The following is an 18,524-nucleotide window of genomic DNA, read 5'->3' as shown; positions in this document are numbered from 1 at the left end:
CTGAAATTGGGCAGCTCCTAAATCAATTAAATTAAATTAAATTAAATTAAATTAAATTAAATTAAATTAAATTACTTTTATATTCTTACAATGTATTTAGAATAAATTAAAACAAATGAATACCTATGTCTTTTCCTTTTATTTATTGATCCTTCAAACACAGAATAAGATACTGAGACTCTTTCTGGAATGAGGGCTTATGTTGGGTACTTATTATCTTTACCCACCAAATCTTGAGAGAGCAATCTCAAACACATCTGGGGAAGATTTAAGATTCCCAGGAAATGTTTGAAAGGTGCTGCGCCTGGTTTACAAGTTCTTAAACAGGTCAGAACAGATTATCTGAAGAACCATCTGATCCTTATACTCTGGAAATGATATCCTGCAGATAGTACCCCAGCTTGCTGATGCTAACTTGGGTATATTAACAAGGTAGACATTTTCAGGAGTGGCACTTATTGGGTAGAACAACCTTCCTACAAAAATCAGGCATGCCCTAATGTGAAAGACTATCTGCTCGGCATCCCAAGTACTGAATTTGGCTCCTCTTTTTCAACCTCATTTATTCTTAGCCAAGCCTTTTATAAAGATAGGTTTATATTATCTTCCTTGATCACCACTTATTCTCTCATCAAAATTTCGTATTATCATGTTAATCTTACAAAATCTATTCTCCCTCAACCTCCCAACTTCTTCATATTTGTACCATAATGCATTATGTATTCTATATCCTTTAAACCTGATATTGTTCAACCCGTGCTGATTCCTCACACAGTGCACACACACACACACACACACACACACACACACACACACAGAGTGTACTAGATACCGAAGCCAAATAAATTGCATCTACAATCTTTGGCTGGCATTTCCCTTGTTCTAATCTATATCTATGACTATATTTATTTTACAGACAGTAAACTCAAGGAAGAAATGTTTCCTTCTTGAATATTAATCTATCCATTAATCATAACAGCAATACATGATAAGACAAAAGGATTCATCACTGTGCGGGCTTTCAGGAAATAGCCCCACATGCAATTCAGTAAGTTCTTTGTTAGACTCAAAAGATGACTTAGAAGTAAACTGATATCTGGATTCTACAACACTTGATAACAGATATACAGCAAATCCTAGAACTTGTAATTTTTCTTCTTCTTCTTGGTTCTTACTATAGCCATTAATTTTCTCTCTCCCTTCGTGAGGCATCATAACATCTTTCCATATTTTTCACTTCAGGCCATTTCAATTGTTTTATTTTTATAAAATCAAATATAACAGAAAATGAAAGGCAATACAAAGACAAAGGATAGAAAACATCCAGGTTGCAGAATTCTGGGAAGTGTCTTGTCCAGATCCCTCTAGAACTGTGGGCTGGTAAAGTGAAATTCAGCAGCAAAAGTTTGATTTGGGTAGCAAGATTTCTTTTTGTGTGTACTGCTGTTGTCATTGGTGGCTTTGCAATTTTAGTAGCAAAATAAGGTGTCAAGCTTATAAGTGATATGATATACCAATAACCTGTAACCACCCTCAACTGCGCCCACATATATATCTCAAATTATATTTATTTATTATATTTAAGTGTCTACAAAGTGGAAGTCCAATATTACATCACTATTTTACGGTTTAAGACAAAATTATTTTGTCTTTCAGACTGCAGCATTTCAATTTCAAATTCAACGTGAGTTTTATACTGCTCAGTTGAGGAGGACAAAGTAAAACTGAAAAGGGAAGATCTTTTTTTCATTTTAAAGTTTATCATTTGGTAGATGACTGCATTCATCAGCAATGTTCACCACTTCAAAGAGCCACTCTTTAGTCAACTTGTCTCAACAGAATCTACCCGACCTGTTTTCTGTTTTGTGACAAGCACCGAAACTAACAAAATTTGAAACTAAAAGAGTACCATTTTTAAACAAATTACCTTCTCTTGATACTGACGTCGTGATGAATCCAAAGACTGAATCAGGGCTGTGGCATGTCCGACAAACATGGCATAACAGGTGGCCCCCACAATCATGCTCAGCATGGTTATCCAGAGATCTGACATGCTCACAGGGGCTCTGGCTCCATACCCAATGCAAAGCATATGGCTCATAGCTTTGAAGAGCGCATAGGAATACTGCTTCCCCCAGGAATTATTCTGTAAAAGAGATGGGGGGGGGTGAACAAAGAGAAATGCTTGAGAACATGGAACAAAGGAGACAAGCTTCAGGATGATAATAGCCTTCTTATCCAGAAGAAGCACCCTTATATTACAGCCTTCATAAATAAATCAATATGTTGGAGAAGTGGTTTGAGGTTCATATGATCATACATCAGGCACTTACACACCATGAGCTTTCCTCCTTCAAAAGGAGGGAAAGACTCCATCCAAAGCTCTAAGGTTTACAGTGATATTTTCATAGATGAAAGATAAATAAATATGCATTATACAAGTGTTATAAGGCTCTTTGTTCTTGCATATGTGTATGAATGTGTATGTGTGTGATACATATATGTATGCATGTGTATGTATGTATATATGTATATGTGTATGTATGTATATGTATGTAAATGTGTACACACACAAACTAGACAAACTGTGACCAGTTGGGTCATTGTTGCAGAGATATTTCCTTACCTAAACAGAAATATAATGACCAAGGGCACAAAAACAGTAGGAGTGTGACCGACCTGCGACTTGCTGCCAGCTTCCCTGGCAGAAATCTCCCTCCCTCCCTCCCTCCCTCCCTCCCTCTTTTTCTTACTCCAATCCCACGGGAGTAATGCGTCCTGGATTTTGGACACATTCTGTAAGTTAACCCATTTGAGGTACCTTGGTTCAAAAATTGTTGCCCTACAATGCACCATTTCGCCCAGTTGAAGGTTACAGACACAAGAGTTTTAGTAGTATATAGATATATACATACACATTCACACTAATGTATTGGAATCCTTAGATAGTGTTGATTATATATTTGGAACAACTACGTGTAGCCTCCTCTCCTCCAGCCCCTTCAGGTAATAAGTTGCAAATGTTGACAATACAATATCTATTTGGTACTGAACTCAGTACAGTTATAGGACTATATCCTGCTCCAGGATTCTGGTCATAAAGTTTGATAGAGAAATTAGTTATTCAGTGAATAAGAGCACACAGAATTCTTTCATGGAGCACAAATATCTATGGAGTGAAATTAGATAGCTTAGCTTATCAAACCCAGGATAATTTATTTGCTTGGATTTCCATATATTGCCCTGAAACTCTGTTCACTTTGGTTTAAGGCAGATGAGTAAGGAACATAAAATCAAAATATTTTTAAAGGGAGTCCTGAATTAATAATTTTGCATCAGAGCTGAAATCTCAAATGCTACATTGATGAAGAATAGTGCCTTCTTTCATGCATCTTTTTCTACCAATTGTATCTTATATCCTATAATTCCAGTGCTGTTGATTCTTGAGGGGCACCAAGAATCTATTCAGAACTTTCATTTAAGCATGCCATACTAAGAATGCATTTTCTGTTTTTTGGAGGGCAGGGGAAAAGATAATTCTGGAGAACACCCATGTCTTTCACTCCCAACCTGATGGCACATTTTGAAGTCCCCCTTACACCTCCAATGGCCTCCATACCTTCAGTGCAACATTGCAAAGGCTGAACTGCAGTTCAGCAGTTCAGCAATTCAGAAATATATGTATTTAATTGAGATGAGAGACTGAAGGTTTGAAACGTATTTTGAAGGCTTGAGGAATATGGAGGGGAGAGAAGAAAGTTGGATTATAAGTAGTTTGAAAGAGTTTTGTGGCACTGGGAGCAATGACATTGGTTGAAACATAGAAACATAGATATTTTCATACCATTTCTCCTTCTTCTTTATCCCTCAGTTTCAATCATGAGAATTTGAAGGCCTACCACAGTTGTTCATTCTGGTTACTGAAAGCAGCAAAATTTGAACTAGAAATATATACTTCAAGCTGCTCATTTAAAAAATGAGGCCACTAAAACCAAATTTATATTTGATTGCTTGGGTTCAAGCATGGACACAAGACCTGAGTATGAAAAATGCTCAGTATTGGACTGCATGTAAAATATTATGTCTATTTTCAAAACCAGGATTATGGGACATTTTTTTAGTATTAATAACTTTTAAAAGCTTCTGAAACATTAATATATTAAAAAAGAAACATTCTGCTACTCAAAATCCTATCTTTTTCTCAAAGGGGAAAAATAATATCCCATAAATGCCATAAAGAAGGCATTTAATTTCTTACCTTACAATTATCACTGCCTTTAGATTAGTAGTAATCCATTTTAGCTGAATTAAACAGAGAAACCTTAATCTAAGGAGGGAAATAAACTATTAAAGACAGTAATTGTGACAAATACCAAAGCTGTTTATCTGAGGATTGATTATATAATCAAGCCTGAGGGTACCAGAAAATCTTCACATTTGTAAAAAGCAGTGATCACTGATTATTTGCAATTAGTCTACCAAGTCTAAGCCTTAATTTAGAAGTCTTCTTCAGCAAAGTCTATTTAAATACAGTCCTGTTCTATGTTTAAAGGTTTGTTGTATTCTTCTTAGTCAGAAAGATGCTGCCTTCTAAATACTGGCTGCATGCAGCTAAAGTTAGGAACAACTAAGGGAACAATCCTGATTTTGCTGGAAAATCATCTGTGGCAACAGAAGCAAAAGGAAGAAGTCCAGTCCCAGCAGAGAAAGGATTTTATCTGTGTCACCATAACTTCTGCTGGGGTATTCATGAAAGGCTTTACTGCTGTTGATGTCCAGAAGTGTTTCAGCAGTGTTGGGAAGTCAGTTATGAATCTGCAAGACCCAACGTCCCTTCATTCTTCCAAAACTGGCCTGAAATAATGACAGCTGTGGGATCAGTACTGTTACTGCTTCTCATCTGAAACCGGTGGAAGTAAAAATAATGATGAGAGTCCCAATTTCTGCTAAGACTGCAGCCAGCCAACAGGCCCAAGAATACAGTTTTTCCACTGTAAAACTGTCATAGAATCTCTACCAACATCACTACATAATACAGGTTTGTTCTGCAAATACCACTGAAAACAAGATTCAAATTATTGGGACTGATACTTTCTACTGGTTCTACTGTCAGTTCAGTTCCATGGATCTTATTATGATAAAGTTCAGCTGGGTCAAGGCCAGCAAAACATTTATGAATCTTTATTCAGATATTATCATGTTGTTTTATATGCCTGGTTTAGAGAAGGTGTGAATAAACATTGTGAAAAATTCCTCAACCATGGTCAAGTCAGGCTCTTTTTCTTAAAAAGAGAAATTAATTCTGCACATATATGATTTAGACAATATCTAAGTGGGTCTTGCAAATGCTGCTGAATGTTCATGATTGCAAACCTACTTCTCTAACAGCAATACACATCTTTGCATGGACCATGAAGTCCCAAAAAGCAGTGGAGGTATCTCATGGAGTCCCTCTAGCATTGCCACCCAGGTGATCTTTTTAATGGGACAGGAGAGGAAAATTATTTAAATGCATAGGGAGACCCTGATGCTGGGAAAGATTGAAGGCAAAAGGAGAAGAGGACGGCAGAGAATGAGATGGTTAGATAGCATCACTGAAGCAATGAGCATGAAACTGAGCAAACTCAAGGAGGCAGTGAAGGACAGGAAGGCCTGGCACGATATGGTTCATGGGAACACGAAGAGTTGGACACAACTTAATGACTGAACAACAATAACAATGGGGAGTCTCATATTAACTTTATTTAATTCAATTTGAATCAAATCTCTCTCTCTCTCTCTCTTCCTCTTCCTCTTTGGTTTGCAGCTTCTGGAAGCCCTCACAGAGGCAAAGGGCAGTCCAAAGCCCAAAAAAGGTGTATTGGTGAAGTTCATCTTAAGTTTATAGTAAACCTTGTATATTTAACCAGGATTTGTATTCTTTGGAGGTGGATGTTTAATGCAAGTGGCAATATCAATTTATCATCTTGAAGCTTAGTTCTCAAACTTAAAAGGCAGCTCCCAAATCAAGTAACCATCTGTTATATAACAGTGTTTTTAGTTTATGTTGGATGGGGTTACTCCTAGGGGATTCTCCAATTGTCAAGGAAATCAGTTCTACTGCCACATAGCAGCTTTATCCGTTATCACCATTCATCCATACCTCACCATTCAAAGACAAACTGATTTAGAAATTTTCAAGGTTGAAGGCTGTTGCTTAACTGAGGATATCCTTTCCTTCCTTCAGTTCTTTTGTTACAGTTGGGTAGTTCCAGCTGCCACAATCTGGTAGCAAAGGTCTGCAGAATTACTATTGCTTCAAAACAGATGCTTCTGCTATGCCGAAAACAGAAAGCAGATTTACAGTAGCTTCTTGGGATGTTTTGAGCCTAAATACTTAGACTGTTCATTTATTGTACACTGGAATCTTCACTGGGAAACTCATGCTGTTTGTAGCATTCCTGAAGAAAATGTTCTTTTACAGGATTATCTGCAAACAACCAAAAACTAGCTGCAAGGGGATAGAAGATATTTCTAGCTACCATATTTCAAAACATCACATATTTATTTAGAGTATCAAGCTATAAAAATATCAATTTCTAATTGCCAGGTTTATTTCATGCATTAAATGAAGTTATATGAGCCTAAAAATAAAAATGTTGTCTTCTGTTTTCACAAGAATTAATTAATACTGGCAAATAAAAAGCAGACACATCTCTATTCTGGAATGTTTTTTTCTACTTCCCAATCTAGCCTACAATCCTGGTGATTTCCCATCTAAGTACTAACTAGGCTTGAACCTCCTTAACTTCTCTTATAATTTTTTATTTTCAAGTTCAGCCAAGGTTACTAGGTATACCCACCTAGCTGGGCATTAATTAAAAACAGACAAACAACCAAAAAATCAGCATAAAAAACACAATGTAAGGAAAATATATCCTGAAACACATTTCTTCGAATAAACAATTAAAAAATAATTTAAAATGTACTTTATAGAAACCACAAGGATGAAGAACATCCTTTGCATAAGAATAATCTTTATGGAATTTTAAGTTTCAGCCCCCTAAGAATTTATTCCAATAAGATTTGAATTTTAAATAGCAAAGTTTGAACTAGTGGATCAAATAACTGTACTGATAATGTCAAATAGTTTGTATGAAGCTACTAAGAAGGACATAAATGAAACATATGAGAAAGTACATTATACAGTGGTACCTCGGTTCACGAACTTAATTCGTTCCGCGACTCTGATCGCGACCCAAATTGGTCGCGACCTGAATCAAATTTTCCCATAAGGTTCAATGTAATTACGGTTAATCCATTCTGAACCGTATGTTTTTTTTTTTTAAACCACAAAAATATGACACAAAGTACAGTACGAAGAGAGAGAACGCTAACCTTGCTCGACGCAACTTCTGGCGTGGAGGACAGGAAGGCGGGTGGGGAGGCGGTTATTGCTTGGAGGGAGAGTCCCCCTCCTTACAGGAAGCCACGACCATGTGTCATGGGAGGGAAAATGGCCACGGATCCTGTTCGTCACCCAATCCGGCGTTCGCGAACGGAAGCAAAATTTTGCGAACGGAGCTGTTCATGACCCGAATTGGTCGTGAACAGAAGCGTTCGTGACCCGAGGTACCACTGTACATGCTTTGATCCTATACTTGGTTTACTGTGTAAGTGTTAAGGGAGAAGAAAGCAAGAGAAGAAGAAAAGAATGAAACATCTACCCAGATGGATTTGACCTAAAAGTTATCTAATCCAGCAAACATGTCCTATAGAAAATTAGAAGCCCATGGGAAGCTTGTGAGCAGGACATTAGGAGTATAAACCTCTCTTCCTATTATTATATTAAAAAGTGCCCTGCAATGAAACTGGAGATAATATGAAGCCATCATGCTAATAACCACTGATAGACATATCCTTTACTAATCCTCATCAAAAGCCATTTGGGTGAATAAATATTATTTCTTGTCCATCATGAATTACCCTGTATGTAGTTTCATCAGCTGAACCCAGGTTCTAGTAGCATGAGGGAGGGAGAAAAGCTGCACACAGCTGCAGAAACCCATTTTAATGATCTTACTGATATACCATGGAGAAAATCAGTAAAAGGCCTAAGGAGATATACATGTGTGGGTAGGTATAGACATTCATATCCTACTTTTCTTATATTTATACTCAAAAGAGCTAATATTCTGATGATTAAAGAACCAGTAAAACACAGGCATCAAAAACAAGCACATCATTAATGAAATCTGCAGGGCACGACTTTGCAATCCTATTCATAGCTACATCAAAATAAAGCACAGTTGAATTCAGTGGTGCTTTCTTCTGACTAAAAACATTCAACTTACAACATACACTGAGCTTCAACAAAAGATCTTTGTCAGCTGAAATGCAACCATTGACTATAATCAGAGATACAAACTATCCTCACAAAACTATTACCACTTCAACTGCTACTATGAGCTAGGATTTTCATTAAAAATAATAATAATCCCAGTTGTCAACCTCTTCTTGATTACTTTTCTTGTTCTTTGGCTTCCTCTATGACGGTTTGCCTTGGAAATTCTGGCTGCTACCACAAAGCCTATCCAAGCTGCTGCCAAAAGTAATGTGAGAAAAGAAAAGAAACCGTATTCAAGAAAAGAAACACTGTTCAAGTTTTGTCCTGTTCTTTTCCATTTTTAGAAGTACTGGCCACTGACATATCACTCAAAACCTCTCTAAAATTAGACTGTTTGGCCTAGTACTTTCCTTCACTTACACATTTCAGTTCAACTCTTTACAATTCTACAATAATGTATAGTCAGGATAGACATTTTGCTAACAGAATAAAGGCAATGCCACTAAGATGGTGAAGAAATGCTTAACAATAGTTTCATGAAATTTTGTGAACACCACCATAAAACATCTATCTATCTCCGAAACACAACATGCTGAATAGAAGATGCTTTAGTAAATTACTCCACCCAGCAAATACAAAATTCACCTGGCTGGTCTTAAAGGAAAATCACACCAGGAACTCTAAAAATAGAAAGGTATAACTCTTGTTGCTTAACCCGATGGTTTCCAAAGAGTAAATAAATTAAGACATGTTCTGAAATCTTGAGGGCCTTGGGATTTTTGTTTATATAGCCACTATGTTATAGGACATTTCTCTGTTCAGGCATTATAACAATTTAATTATGCAAAGGAGATAGGAATCAACATTCTAGTATAACTCACTCTCATTTGAGTAAGTCTCAAAATATTTCCCAAGAATTTCATGGTTTGGGTTAAACTATTTGAACAATGCAAACACTAGATCATGAAGACTAGTTTATGGAATCTCAGGCTGTCAGGACTTCCAGAGCACTCCAGTTTAGTTCTTACAACATGGAGAGAACCTGTATACATTTCTATGCTGTTACAGTCCAGATTCCATCATCCCAGCTAGCATGTCCAAAAGCCAAAGGTGATTGGAGCTATAGCAGAATGATATCTGGAGGTGTTTGATTTTTCAGGCTGCCTTACAAAAGAACAAGTGTCATCAATATCATCAAAGGACTCAGTGTCAAAATATTTGGCACCTCCTGCCCTACTGGAATACTGCTAACAATGGTAATTTTGTTTACTTCATTTTCCCCATTCTTAAGGTAATTTGCTTATTTTGTCTATTAATGTTTAGTTTTAAACTGCCTTCTTGGGACTAAGATATCTTTAAAAAAACAAAAATATTTGTATGTGAATACAGAGACTATATTAAAGCCATTCCACAATTATTGCATGCCACCCAATTGTTTTCTGAAATAGAACTACAACGTATTTGATGAAAATAATGAATTATTTAAAAGAACAAGTCCAGAACTATCCAATTCAAACCCAGCTGCGCTGTTTTGTTCTGCAGAAAATAAACATTAGTTCTTTATTAGAAAATGGTTAACACTTGAACATCCCTTACATTATATTTAGGAATAAAATAAATTCCATTTTCAGTTGGTACACTTAAAAGAAGAATCCATTTTATAAATGCATCACAGAGTATAGTGAAGAAAAAAAGTCAACTTTTTCCTGATTCATTCTGCTTTCATGTTATACCTTCCTTTGGAATAGAAAACAAGTTAAATTTTCATAAACCGTGTACACAAGAGAAATGTACAGAAAAGGAATTTTGGAACCTATTTCAGTATTTCAAATAGGAGACAACTCTTACACAACACTGGGGCACCCTGAGCATCCAATGTGGATTTTACCCCCTAGAATTCCGCTGTTGATAGGAGGTCCAAAGAGGCACGCCAGGAGGTATTCAAGGGTGTGTGGGAGTGGAGTGGCATGGATCTCCTTGACTGAAAATCCTCCTAGCTCCCTTATATATCGCATATCAGGGACAAAATCTGTATCAGGTCTGCAGTTGGTGCAGATTCCTCCTCCAATTTCTTTGAATGGACAGAAATCTTAGGAAGGGGTGAGAAATGGAAACGTTGACCCTCTTTTCCTTCTGCTCCCCAGGGCTTTGGATAGTTTGGGGCTTCTGATGTCAGAGGTTTATGGCAAATTGCTCTGTTATTATTGTTCTTTTTAAAGTATTCATAATTCAGTGTTATGCTAGCAATCAATACAGTATTAGAAAAGTACCACATTAAGATAAAAGTTCAGTAATGTTAAAACAGCCCTGGAGAGTTGTAATTATGAGATTCAGTAACACATGCACAATTCCATACATCAAAGCCTTTTGGTGTGAAGAGCTAATTGTAAACGTTTTAAATAAACAAGCAAATAAATATAATGTTCTCTTCTGACTCTTACATGCTTGCATATAATTTCATGGAAGTAAGTCAGGTTGTTCTGGTTCCTTCTATTTTACCCCAACTACTGATACTGTCCTCATCTTAGGAAGCACACTATGGCTTTCCTTAAAATATTGCTGCCAGATCCTTATACCCTCTTTGGATACTCGTAGCATTTTCTAAGGCAAACTTAATCCATCATAGTCAAAATATTCATTCATTCAAGAATGGATTAAGTACAACAGTGAAATAAAATTGGTCACAATTAAAACAAGCTCAAGTCTTGACAACTGACCAATTCTTTCTTTTTTCATCAAAACACAGAACTGTGAAACTGAAGAGAAATGTATGGTATTTTAATATGTCCAGCTGTAGAGAAGGACTGAAGAAATATTTTAAAAAATCACTAAGTACAAGTGGAGATACCCATCTGCTTGCTTTTCTGACATGCAGATTTTATGTGGACATAAGTCCCAGTGGTTTCCTTGGAACTCCCTCCTACACAACCATGTGTAGAGTTACTCTGTGTAACGTAGGCAACTAGCTCTCCCTGAGTTTCAGAGGTGATTGTGCTGGGATTGCTTTTCACTGTCTTTTATGATACTCTCTATAGAACACAATACAAAATCTTTTTCTTTCTTTCACTCTGACTAGCTCATTTGGGAGAGCTTTTGTTCCTTTGATTCAACACCTGGTTTTAGAAATTCTGTAGAAAATGTGCACTTTTTTGTTTCCTGTGTAAATGTTGGAGGAAGGAGCCATAAAAACCCAAATACTGACAGCATGGAGACTATCAAGACATACTGCTCAACAACTTGGTGACCTACTTTTTTATTAGGGTAATTGCATTTTGAAGACATGTCACCATTTTGTTTGAGAAGCTACCATTGCAGAATGTCAGCAAATATACAGCTGATCAGCAAAGACGTTTCTGAATGTCTACAAAGATTGGCAGAATCATGTAGGGGGATCTGGTCACAATAGTCAAAAATAAAACCTAAGAAAAAGAGAAAGTGGGGTGCAATACAAGTAGGTACAAGAACATATATCTGGCTAAGAAGAGAACATTTATTTCAAATAAAAATCACTCAGAATGGATAACTAGAATTGCCAATAGTGACATAGAACAGCTGAAGCGATGATGATGATGGCGATGATGATGATAATGATGATAGCGATACTGGGCAGTAATAATGATAATAATGCTGGGCAAGTAGAAGTTAAAAATTGTGAAAGCCATGTTTAATATAACACAGAATTAGTGGGGTTCAGTTTTAGAGGCCATCAATTTCTGAGGCCATCAGCAGTAAACAGTGGAGGATAGTGGCTAAGGTGTTGGACTGAGATTAAAGCAACACAGCTTTAGGTCCCTAACTAGAGCTCACTCTGTGATTTTGGTTCAGTCCCATGCTTCAGCTCAATCTATCTGACAAGGCTGTTGTTCTGGACACAAAATGACAGAAGACTCATTATAATGTAATGATAATGATGATATAATAACTGCAATATTAATATAATTACTTTATCAATTAGCTATTGGAAGAGAAAGCTGTTCCAAACAGGAAGCATGCTCTTAAAATGTCAAACTGCTCTCTGAATTTTCTTTTTGAGTTTCTGTCTTGTTGTTTTGCTTAGTGCCCTGCAGGAAAAAAATCTCTTGCATCTTTTTCTGCCCATTTATGAAAGAGAATTTGCTTTTCAAATTTCTTTCAAAGGTGAAGAGAATCTTGGTGAATTACTCACATGTGGATGGAATCTGCTGTTCTTACACTTGCTTAGTTATGAAGGAGAAGGAGAATGTATGTCCTGTCTTCCATTGCCAATCATCTTTCCAGTAGTGTGTAGACTTGCTTCCCATGCCTCATTTAAATTTTAAGGTAAAACACTATGAATGTCTCTTACATAGTTTTTCAAATTGGGAAAACAAACTACAGCAACAAGGAAAACTTCAAAACAATGGATAGTTGCGTAAACAAAAAGAGCAGCAGTAATATCCTCAAATCGTTTCAACAATAAATTCAAAAACAAATTTTAAAAAATCTCAAGCACCCTGAGAATAATATAAATAGAAGCCTCTTTCAGCTGGAAGAAATTTATGAAAATTTGTCAAGATTTCAGCACACTTTTTGTTTTGCTTTGAAATATAGACCCCTAATTATTTGATCCCAATACTCTTCCTTCATATTTCCTAAATCTGCTCGTGAATTCCCCTTGGATTGATGCTGGACTGATTACTGGAATGCCATGGAATCATTCTTTCAGTGGTCTGGAATACCGTTGAGAGCTAAGGTCAAGTTTGCAATCGATAAACATTCACATAAGAAGGCTGCACAATCCATTCCATAAATGCCATATTGATTCTTTTTAGTCATCCTAACTGCACAACATGGAAGAAACTATATGAGGAAATGATGATAGAAAAGCATCTCTGTGTTGACAGTCACTTGGTCTCAAGTTTTGTACTGATAAAATATATTCCTAGAGCAATTGTGATAACCACACCATATCTCTATGGTGTATCCAAATCCATGAACCTTTCTTTAGAATGTCAAACTTTTTTGTAACAATGCCAAGGATTAAAAGATTAAGAAGCAAAAGAATATTTGGCTTCATACTCAGTCCCATCCTAGAATTTTCTTTAGATTAGTAAGAGACTATTACAAGCATCAGGTGCAACACGTTTCTAAATCCAGCTTTCAGAATAATGACTGACAATTATTGTTCTCCTTCCATTATGCATCACTACCGTATTACCCATATGCCAATTCTAATCTACATAATTTTCACTGACAGAAATTCATTATGTCAAGTTACTATCAGATATCCTCTGTTGAAAAAGAAACAGTTACACTTTAACATATTTTGGAAAGTGAACATTTTGCAGAAATAGAACTAACGTTTGCTTTGCATCAGAAGGACATTGAATGTATTATCATTCAGACACATTTACAAGGTTGAAAATATTCATGTTTCACAGTATAAAGCAGGGTTTCTCAGCCTTAGCAGCTTTAAGATGTGTGGACTTCAACTCCCAGAATGCTGGCTGGGGAGTTCTGGGAGTTGAAGTCCACACATCTTAAAGCTGCTAGGGTTGAGACACCCTGGTATAAAGGCTATATCCATACAAATGGAAAAACATTTTCTGGACCGACAGTCTATTGCTGATCTTTACTTGACATAAAACATGTAATTGGTTCAAGTTAGTCATGTTCTATTGATTCTTATTTAAAAGGGTTAAAATCTTGCTTAACCCTTTTTAAAATTGAATTGCCCTACATTTAGATCATGCTAACAAATTAACTGCTGCACATATTAAACAAAGATATGGACTTTGTTTCTTTGATTTTGACTTGGCATATTGTGTGAATTCAGTCATTGTGGTTTGTAAACTATGGATTATGGCTTAGCAAAACATATGAGTCAATTGTGGTTTATTCAATAAACAGTAATAAACCACACTATAAAATACCACAAAATGTGAACCCAACTTTAATCTAGGCCTAAGCATAACTGGTCATCAAACATTCCATTTGGAAAGCACCTTTAATTCTAGGGTTCTTTCAAACTTCCCCACTATGTCTTTCACTATTTAATGTTATCACCAAGAAGTAAGTCAAAATGTAAGAAAAATGTTTCAAATATATTTTGAAAAATCATATACCAGTCAGTATTTATTTTTTGGCAGCCAAGTTTGTCACAACAGTTTTTGCAACTGCTTAATCTCTTCAAATCAAGTGCCTCCAAAGTTGTTTTTTTGGGGTGTGTGTGTGAGAGAATATGATTAAGAAACTACCAAAGCTATACTCAGCCAGGTAATTGCAACTGCAGTTCTCCTTAATTTTCATTTTGTTGAGTGTGCACTACTAGACAATATTCAGTTCTGTACTATCACTGTTTCTTTAAACCTTTTATTTTCTTTTATATAACTGGCTACTTTATCAGTCAGCTTCTTGTGACATATTCATGAACTCCTCTTCACTCATTACTTTCCAACAATAAGCAGCAAATTACCCAATTTATTTTTGTTTTTATACTTTTTTTTAGTTGTTTTTCATAATTTTTTAAGTTATTCCAAAATAACATTTGATAGAATGAGAACTTTTGGAGAAAAATTCAGTTTTAGGGAAGATGGTTGAAAGCTTTTCAACTATAACAGAAGGGGCTTTCTATTAAAATAGACAGTGATGTTTTCTGTAGAACAGTATCTCCACCCTACAGTAGTTTTCCTGGATGCTCAATGTATTCAGAAGTAGTAGCAGTCAGCAACGAGCTGGGCTGCCTTGTTCTCCAACTGTATGTTGTTAGCATGAGTATCACCTCATTCAAAACGTGATGTGGGTAGGTGTTGGCAGCTTATAGAGACTATTTGAGACTTACATTATGTTCACTCAGTAGTGTAGGAGCAACAACACTATTTATATCATTGGTTAATTTTCTAGCGGGTTTTTAATTATTACCAACTTTACCATCTTTAGAAAATGAACTGCTTGGTGTCACACCCAGCAAATATTCAACATTGTCTTTGCAGATCCTATTTTATCCATGTTACTGATCATATTCTATCCATAGATGCTCAAATGGTGGCATGAGATCTGCATACAACCCACTAACATCTTTTATATGGTCCCTAGAACCTGATTTTGCACTGTGAGGGTTGGGAAGGTAGAGAGCAAAATGTGTTCCTTCACCCTTTAAAATACTTGAAGCCCCTTCCTGAAATGAACCCTGGCTTGACAATAAACAAAGCCAGATGTGGTCCTTGAATCAATAGAGTTGTGCATTATTGTTCTAGTCCTTCAACTTTTTTTCCCCCACATTCCACTGTAAGGCAAACCTCAAACTCAGCAAATGACGATATTTCCACTGTGAAAGACAATCGGTTCTCAATTAACCTCTCTTTCCTTACCATTCTGACTTAGCAAGCTTAAAAGAAAGTCTGAAAAAACACAATGAAAAATGAACAATACTTACAACCATACCGTTTAGGGACACCCAGCAATCTTGTGGGAAATCTTGAAGCAATGGGACCAAGAACTGAAGGCAACCATCCCAATGGCAAAGTAGCAGCATCATTCCAATGAGATTGAAGATTCTCACCACAGCACTGGCTAGATCGTAGGTCATGTGGAAAATCTGCAGATAAAATTACAGACAGTATGTTTCATTTATTTATTTAATTTCTATAACTGCCCATCTCAACCAAGTGACTCTGGGTGGTGAATAATTCTAAAACAATAAAACAATTCAAAACAATACAAAATAAAAATATATAGCAGCCAAGATCATAATAATTATCAATATAGCCAAGAGACAGAGTCCTTAACACATTCAGGGCCCCAGGCCCGAGCACATAGCCAGGTCTTTAAAGCCCTACAAAAGGCCAACAGGTCAGGGTCATCCTAATCTCTGAAGGGAGGATGTTCCAAAGGGCAGGGGCTACGGCAGAGAAGGCACGTCTCCTGGTCCCTGCCAGCTGACATTCCTTGGCTGATGGGACCCGCAGCATGCCCAACCTGCTGGACCAAATTGGATGGGTAGAAACTATTGGGAACTATTTGATGTTGTCATCAAAACCAAGATTTTACCACTGAGTTATGCCTCATTAAGGAAAAACCAATAGCAGAGTGATCAGTCCAAATCCTATAGAGTAGTGCCATTCATGTTCTGGAAAAAACATCCTTAGAAGCTGATCAAAACTGGGAATGAAGGACCATTATTTTAGAAAGACAGTAACATATTGGGCAAATTTGTGGCTATCCACTTTGTTTATATGAGTTTATCCTAACATCCAGGAGTGTCCAGATACCTTCAATTAATATACAGTATAACCTCAAACAAGGGCCAGTAAATTATCATTACAACCTTTACTGATTTTTCTTCCACAGATTCACTTTTTAGTTTTACATTTTTAAACTGAATATAAGCTAATAATTTATGATATGGATTTCATCATAATTTGTTGAGTGATTACAATCCTAACACCCCAAAGTAGCTGAAGCATGCCTTGGGTTACACTAAATACAAAAGAATCAGCAGGATTTACATTAAAAAAAATAACATATTTTATCACAATGAAACATAATTACAAGAGGGTCCTCTCATAGTTCATCAGAAAATATTTTTGCAGGAATCATTTGATCATGAGAACGTTATTCTATTGGAATGGTCTGATTAAGATTTGTTTGATCAGTTGTCAGAATGTACGTTTTCCCAGTGATGTCTCCCTATGAAATGTAGATGGCCAAATAAAGCTAGATATATTGGAGAAAAACAATACTGTTATATTCTCTGATTGACATGAGCATTGCAAATCATTCTAAAGGATATTTACTTAAAAGTATTACTCAAATTATTTACTTCAAAAGCACTTCAACAAATATCACTGTAGTTTGGAAAACAACAATGTGCATGTTTATCTGTAAAGTTCATGTTCCTTTTCCTATCCTTCAACAAATTGTAACCACCCATCTTTTTAGCTAAGGGAAAAGGCAAAGTTATTGGAAAACAATAGACTGCAGTATGAGTCAGTGACTGAGAAAAAAAAATCAGTCACAGACAGGGTCACAGAGAAAAAGAAGGAGAAAGAGAACTGAGTGAACGCCTGTAAGTTGGTGTGAAGTAATTTAAAAATGAGCTTAGTATGGAAGAACCATTAAGGAGGGACTTGGAAAAGTAATTATACAGTCCAGAGGTTGAAGCAAGCATAAGAAAGAAACTCATGATTAATATAAGAGGGGTCAGGGAGAAACTTGGTCAGGCTTTCAAGATTCTGTTACTATACCCTCTTACAATAAAGTAGTATTCCTGGTTTTCCTGCAGACACAAGACATGAATGAATTGCTGTCCATGCCACCCTGGATTTCATTAAATTATTATTAGTATTCTGTGGATTCCCCATCCCACCCCCGATTCTCATCAGTTTGAAAGATGAACTACTTTTGAAATTTCTTTCAAAGGAGAAGAATTTTAGTGAAATTATCATGGCTGGAATGTGGTGTTCTTAGACATATTATGAGATGGATGAGGAGTGGACATTACCGTCTTTTATTGTATACAGTAGTCCTTGGTCACCGACCATTCGTTCAGTGACTGTTCAAAATTACAACGGCACTGAAAGGGAGACTTAGGACTAGTTCTCAAAGTTCTATCTGTCACAGCACCCCTGTGGTCACATGATCATGATCTGGGTGCTTGGCAACCAATTCGCACTTATGACAGTTGATGGTGGTGGACACATGATCATCTTTTGCAACCTTTCCTGCTGGCTTCCCACAAGCAAAGTCAATGGGGAAGCTGGCAGGGAAAGTTGCAAGTTTTTCTGGTAAGTCGTTCATACTCTCCCGCACCCAGCAGAAGCCACCCCCAGCCTCGCTGCCCTTGTACCACACTTCATGGGCCACTCGCGCACCCTCCCTGCCTGACAGCAGCCACTCCCAGTCCTACTGTGCTTGTGCCGTATACCGCGCCTTATCTGCCTGCTTGGCCTGCTTGCGAGCCACCTGGGACTCACTTAATGACCTGCGATCCTCACTTAATGATGACAATGTGACATGCTGGGATTGCTGTCCCTAAGCGATGTGATCACGTGACATTGCACTTTACAACCACATCACTTAGCAACAGAAATTCCAGTCCCAATTACTGTCATTAACCAAGGACTGCCTGTAATCTTCTCACCAGGAGACTGCAGTCTTCCTAGCTTACCACATTTCAGTTGAATCTAAAAGGAGGAGGACAGACGTAATATTAATTCCTCCCATGGGGAAGACCAGAGTA

The 18,524-nt window shown here is 36.8% G+C and overlaps 1 protein-coding gene across 1 annotated transcript in view; it reads right to left on the bottom strand.

Annotated features, from left to right (window-relative positions):
* HCN1 (hyperpolarization activated cyclic nucleotide gated potassium channel 1) overlaps positions 1–18,524 on the bottom strand; it is a 151,301-nt gene that overhangs the window by 43,579 nt on the left and 89,198 nt on the right. Inside the window, exons 3-4 of the mRNA XM_088152790.1 lie at positions 15,720–15,881; positions 1,928–2,146 (exon numbers count right to left, since the gene is read on the bottom strand). Coding sequence (XP_088008916.1) covers positions 1,928–2,146; positions 15,720–15,881 — 381 coding nt within the window. The remainder of the gene's footprint in view (positions 1–1,927; positions 2,147–15,719; positions 15,882–18,524) is intronic.

The sequence above is a fragment of the Python bivittatus genome, unplaced genomic scaffold (genome assembly GCF_059951505.1).
Source record: "Python bivittatus isolate LINGU-HERP-01145 unplaced genomic scaffold, Pbiv_v1 ctg000570_np1212, whole genome shotgun sequence".
Lineage (NCBI taxonomy): Eukaryota > Metazoa > Chordata > Lepidosauria > Squamata > Pythonidae > Python > Python bivittatus.
This window is presented reverse-complemented; position numbering and strand designations above follow the sequence as displayed.